This window comes from Gekko japonicus, unplaced genomic scaffold, assembly GCF_001447785.1.
Source record: "Gekko japonicus isolate JY-2015 unplaced genomic scaffold, Gekko_japonicus_V1.1 scaffold274, whole genome shotgun sequence".
Lineage (NCBI taxonomy): Eukaryota > Metazoa > Chordata > Lepidosauria > Squamata > Gekkonidae > Gekko > Gekko japonicus.
Window position 1 is genome coordinate 234731 of NW_015174850.1, and position 6562 is coordinate 241292.

The window sequence follows — 6562 nt, forward strand, 5'->3', positions numbered from 1 at the left end:
TCTACTCCAGCATAGAAGCAATATCAGAGTCCAAATTGGAGTGCAAGTCATCAAATTTTCTGAGCCATAAAAAGCCGACGCGTAATCCGGATGCCTGATGCCGCGTTTCGAATAATTCTTATTCAAGCATGGCTGTAATGGGACTGAAAGCAAATTCAAAGCATATACAAATGAGGATGCATACAGAATGTAAATATTTGAAAAATATATACAAGTGAGAATGCATACAGGATATAATTATTTGAAAAATTTGAAGCTGCAAGGAAAACTCACCCCAGTCTCAAAAGCTGGCATATACTAAGCCAGAATGGTCAGTCAAGGAGGAATAAGGGTCCTTAGCCTGCCATGTGCTGCACCTTAATTTATACCTAATTTCAGGCTGCATCAACACAGGCAAAGTTTCTTAAAGGTCATAGTGCCATGCATACTGCTCAAAAATCAAGAAGCAGCAAGTGCACTGAACTGCCATCACCTAGAACAACATATTCAGGTTTCATTTGAGCAACTATCATTGAATGATATAAGGTGTAAAATCCATGTCTTTAAATTGTAAATGAATCTAGTTTCCTTTTGCAAAAGGATTTGTTCAATGTTTAGTTGTTGGAAGGGCTTTTTTTTGTTGGCAGTATGAAATTATGAACTTCATTTCATTTGCACTATGACCTGCCTGCATGTAATGTCCAACCATTGGTGAATTTTCAACATTATTATTCACTCTGGACCGGTGTTCCAACACCCGAGTCCTAATTGCCCTGAAAAAAAGAGGTCATGGGAAGGCGGAGGGGGGCTTGGATCTCCAAGCCCCATTCAGCCTTCTCCCCCCCCTCCCAAGGCCACGGGAGCCCATTAGAAGGCTGAACGGGGCTTGGATCTCCAAGCCCCTTTCAGCCTTCTCCCCCCCTCCCAATGGAACAGTCTGCTCTTCCCTTAATTTCTGTGTGATTTAGTTTGGTCCTCTTAGAGCTCTTGGTTTACTTTTGTTTTTATATGCTTAATGGACCTGAGAACGTGTCCTTTCAAATGTAAGTCTTCAAGCCTTCCCATGGGCTCCCGTGGGCTTGGGGGGGGGGGGGGAAGGCTGAACAGGACTTGGATCTAAGCCCCGTTCAGCCTTCCCATTACCTCTTTTTTTCAGTATTCGCTCCATAAGATGCACACTTCCCCCCCCCCCCTTTTTGGGGGGGGAAAGTGCGTCTTATGGAGCGAAAAATACGGTAACTTGTCTACAACTGGGAGACCCACAGAGTGCCTAGTGACAAAGAGAGCAATCATAAGCAGGTCTATGCAGTGGGGCCTACTCCAGGGAAGGTATTCTTGGTATGAGCTTTGTGAGTAAGCTAACATTTGCTCCTGTTGTTTTAGAAATCCATGCCAGTTTGGCACCGCCTCCCCTGGATGGGAACCTGTCCATAGCAGAACGGCTGCGGCAACTTCAGTGCTGCCTGGAGGAGTCCAAGAGGGTGTTTTCGCTTGCCATGTACGACTTCGTTCAACACTACAAGACTCTCTTAAAGGCTTGTGGCATCTCTTTGGCAGGCTGTTTCGAGGACCCAAAGGTTTAACGAAGAACCTTTTTGTATTCCTTGCTCCACTTATAGCTAGGCATCATCCTGTAGACCAATTCCCCCCCCCCACGTCCCCTTCGATGTGGCAAAGATCACTTGACCTTTGGTCACTCCTGAAATTATTCAGGAGTGAATTATGTGTAGTGGCTTACTTTTTAATTGTGTGGTCTATCTAAACTCCTAAATCCTGGGTTAACTTTCTGCTAGATTCCCCAGGTGGTCATGGGTTCAAGGGGCTGGAATACAAAATTTGTCCCCCGTATACAAGTCAGATGCGAACTATACAGCATGCTCCATTTTGCTGAAATTTTGCTTCAGTATTGGCCGATTTGCTGTACATGGAAATGTCCTTTTAAAATTTGGTTTGGTTTTTTTTAACTGCTGAATTTTCTAAATGCTCAGACTGGTTCAGAAAGTGCAATTGATATAAAGCACATAGGTAAAGGTAAAGGTTCCCTTGCTCGAAAGCCAGTCGAATCCGACTCTAGGGTTGCGGTGCTCATCTCCGTTTCAAAGCCGAAGAGCCAGCGCTGTCCAAAGACGTTTCCGTGGTCATGTGGCCGGCATGACTAAACACCAAGGCGCACGGAACGCTGTTACCTTCCCACTGAAGCGGCACCTATTTATCTACTTGCAATTTCTTGCTTTCGAACTGCTAGGTTGGCAGGAGCTGGAACTAGAGACGGGAGCTCACTCCGTCATGCGGCACCCGGGTCTCGAACTACTGAACTACTGACCTTCCACAGCCTGCAGTTCAGCGTCTTAACCACTTGAGCCACCGCAGCTCCAATAAAGCACATAGAATCACAATAAAATGGATTGGAAATGGGGAGACAGTGGCAGGATTGCTAGAATTTTAGGAGGGAGACCGGAGCTCAAATCCATTTTTTTTCAGCCATAAATCTAAACATATGGCCTTGGAACACTTACACTCTCAGTCTAACCTACCTCAAAGGGTTGTTGTGAGGAGAAAATGGAGGGAGGGAGCACGTTTTGCTTCTTGGAGGGTGTAGGATAAAAATAATATGGTAGGAAAATAGCAAACGTGTAAACATAAGCTAAATGTACTTCTTCTGTTGCGTGCACGAAGGGGAGGTGTGCTGTCTTCCTTGGTCCCATGACCTGATCCTTCAAATAGTCTTTGTGCTGTGCTGGATTAGGTTTGGCAGAGGTTTCCAGAGAACCAGTTTGGTGTTGTGGTTCGGAGCGCGGACTCTAATCTGAGAGAACCAGGTTTGATTCCCCACTCCTCCACATGCAGCCGCTGGTGTGGCCTTGGGTCAGTCGCAAGTTCTCTCAGAGCTGTTCTCTCACAAGCAGTTCTTGAAAGAGCTCTCTCAGCCCCACCTACCTCACAGGGTGTCTGTTGTGGGAAGGGGAAGGGAAAGGAGATTGTAAAGCGCTCTGAGACTCCTTCGGGTAGTGAAGGGCGGGGCATAAATCCAATCTCCTCTTCCTCCTCCTCCTGTGCTCAAGCTGTCTTCCCAGACACTTCAGTTACCTCAGCTGCACCCTGTACTGGGGAAAGGGACCCCAATGTTCCCTCTAAGCTGTGGAGTCTTGTGAGCAAAAATTCTACTTTGTGAGCTACTGGCACTAAAGTTGTGAGCAAGTGATCTGGCTGCTGCATAACTTAGTTGGCTCTGGAGCCATCCTTCCTGAGTTAAGACAAAAATGCGTGAGCTGGAGGCTAAAAAACTGTGAGCTAGCTCACACTAACTCAGCTTAGAGGGAACACTGCCCAGCAGTGCAGTGGACAGAAAGAGTGACCAAGAGCCACTGTATCACTAGTCAGGGTCAGATCTCCCGAAATGACCACTGCCAAAATCCTTAAATGAACACTGTAAACCAACACAATCCATAAATCCTTCATGCGTTCGTGTGTGGTGGGGGGACTTGTGGGGCAATGGACTTTGTCCCCTTTTTAGGTAATGACCAACTGACCATGGCAAGGGGTACGTAAGCTTGTTCTGCCATCCTCAGGACAGGTTTCCAGTAAAAACACACAAGTCCAGGATGACAGTCCGTATACGTATCAGACTAGGAGCACACAGAGGACCACAGGTGAGGTAGATGTTGAGATCCTTGGCCCAGTTGAGTTGGACTGGTCCTCGGTACCATACCAGCTCAGTTAGCTCGGCAGTCATAAGCAACAGGACAGTCAGGATATTTGATCTGTGACGCTCAGTACCAGTTTGGTGTCCGATAGTAATTTGTGCTGGATGCCCAGCAGAGAAAATGATCTTGGCAGAAACTTGCGCTCCCCCACCTCACCAGCCTGGGAGTGAGGCCATGCAGAGGAATTAGCTGGCTTGCCAGTCTACCCATCCAGGTATCGGTGATACATGCCAGAACACTCGTTGCTTCCAATGTTTAAACTGCAGAGGATGGCTGCCATATGCCATTAATCTGTATCAACCTCATTAATCTGGCATTAATCTGTATGGAGAGCCTCAAAACCACGAAAGGGTTCATAACCAGTTTGGTGTAGTGGTTAGGAGTGCAGACTCTAAATCTGGGAGAACCGGGTTTGACTCCCCACTTCTCCATATGCAGCTGCTGGTGTGACCTTGGGTCAGTCACAAGTTCTCTCAGCTGTTCTCTCGAGCAGTGCTCGAAAGAGCTCTCTCAGCCCCACCTACCTCACAGGGTGTCTGTTGTGGGGAGGGGAAGGGAAAGGAGATTGTAAGCCGTACTGAAGGGCGGGGTATAAATCCAATCTCCTCTTCTTCCTAGGGCGAAGTTCTTCTTTACCTGCTTTTGACAGGGAAGGATGTTTTCATAATCTCTGCAGCTGGTCCTAGCTTTCACAAGATGGACAGCCGTGTTAGTCTGTCTATAGCAGTAGAAAAGAGCAAGAGTCCAGTAGCACCTTAAAGGCTGACAACACTTGTGGCAGAGGAGGAGCTTTTCTGAGTCGTGGCTCACCTCTTCAGATACAGCCAGAATGTGATTCCATCTGTCCTTATGTCTTGGAGAGCGGAGTTATTTCAGACACCGAATGACAACAGCAGGTGAATCCCATGAATTTAAGGTATAAAGACAGAGGGAATCACACTCTAGCTGTATCTGAAGAAGTGAGCAGTGACTCTTGAAAGCTCATCCCCTGCCACAAATTTTGTTAGTCCTTAAGGGCTCCTGGTCTCTTGCTCTTTTCTACCAGCTTTCACAGTGTTCCCTACTAGATTTAGGCCTTCGGGCTAAGCAAGGGCTTACGTGACTATAACCACCTTGAAACCGCAACATATTCACCAAATCTTAAGTGTTTGTGTCAGAGAGCTGGATTCAAGTCCAGGAACACCTTAGAGACCAACAAGATTTCCAGGTTATAAGCAATTGAGAGAGTCAAAAGTTCCCTTTGCCAAATACAAGACGATTTGGTAAGCCCTTGTATCCTGGTGGGAAAGGAGGGAGGGGGTGTTGCAGGGAAGGGGCTCAGGCTGCAGCGATACAATGCAAAATGAAATCAGCTTGATTCGAGCAGAGGGCAGCGATACAATGCAAAATGAAATCAGCTAGATTCGAGCAGAGGGGAAATGCTTGGGGCAGGAAATTAGCATCTGTAGTGGGATAAGAATCCTGCGTCCCTATTTGGCCCTGGGGGGTGGGGTCTAGTATTCTGAATTTATGAATTAACTCAAGTTGCGTCTTTTGGCTTTAGCTGGAGACGTCTTAACTCTTCATTATAAGCCACCTTGGACCATGAGGAAAGGCAGGGTGTACATGTTTTAATCAACTTTACATTTTTATTTTATTGATTTTTATGTGGGTATTCGTAGTTTTGCCTTTTCTGCTAAGGCTTGAGGCAGATTAGATAACAGGATGGGACCCCCAGCAAACAGCGGCATAGGGTTTGAACCGCAGAGATCTGAAAACAAACAGAAATCTCAAACAGAGCAGAAACAAAGGAGGAGTTTTTAAACATGATACGATAAGCGGTCCCCTTTTATTGTCTGGGTAATAACAAGACTGCCCCAGCCCCCAGCTGCTCTCTTATTCAATCCAAAGTCATTCCTCCTAACATCCAGGACTCTTTCCTCCAAACCTGGCTATGTAAGGAGAAACAATGGAAATCCTTTTTCCTTGTGCCGCGTGGTATGTTCTGTGCAGCGTGGTATAGTGGTTAAGAGTGGTGGACTCTAATCTGGAGAACCAGGCTTGATTCCCCGCTCCTCCTCCACATGAAGCCTGCTGGTGACCTTGGGCCATTCACAGTTCTCTCAGAGCTCTTTCAGCCCCGCCTACCTCACAAGGTGCCTGTTACGGGGAGAGAAAGGGAAGGTGATTGTAAACCCCTTTTGAAAGTCCTTATGGTTGAGAAAAGCGGGATATAAAAACCAGCTCTTCTTCTTCTTCCTCACTCCAGGTGGCCTGCTGGCTGCTCGATCCCGGGTCTAAAGAGCGCTCCCTTCACAACATGGTCACCAACTTCCTTCCCCAGGAGCTGCCTTTGCTTGATGGCATTGGGGCAGGCCAAGGGAGGCAGAGCCTGGGGCTCAGCGCCAACGCCAATCAGTCTGGGCGGTACAGGGCAGCCGTGGAGTCTGTGCTGGTCTTCCACGTCATGGATCAACTCAATGCTCAGTTGCGCAAAGATAACTTGCAAGGTATGCAGTCTAGAATTTGTTGACTCAGTGTTACTCTTGGGAAAATATGTTTAGATGACATTAGTATCTCAGAATTCTCAGAAATCTATTTACGATCATAGATCAGAATAAAGCATAGACATAAACATACCTATCATAAAACTAAATATAAAACACTAATATAGTTATTTAAAAGCATTATATAACTTAAAAATACTATATTGCCCTAAAGTAGAACAAATCATACGAACATAGGAGAAGCCAATGTTGGATCAGGCCAATGGCCCATCCAGACCAACACTCTGTCACACAGTGGCCAAAAATACCAGGTGCCATCAGGAGGTCCAGCAGTGGGGCCAGGACACTAGAAGCCCTCCCACTGTTGACCCCCCCCCCCAAGCACCAAGAATA

At 46.7% G+C, this 6562-nt stretch overlaps 1 protein-coding gene across 1 annotated transcript in view; it reads left to right on the forward strand.

Annotated features, from left to right (window-relative positions):
* POLQ (polymerase (DNA directed), theta) overlaps positions 1 to 6562 on the forward strand; it is a 72427-nt gene that overhangs the window by 41673 nt on the left and 24192 nt on the right. The window contains exons 19-20 of the mRNA XM_015424532.1: positions 1363 to 1556; positions 5932 to 6172. Coding sequence (XP_015280018.1) covers positions 1363 to 1556; positions 5932 to 6172 — 435 coding nt within the window. The remainder of the gene's footprint in view (positions 1 to 1362; positions 1557 to 5931; positions 6173 to 6562) is intronic.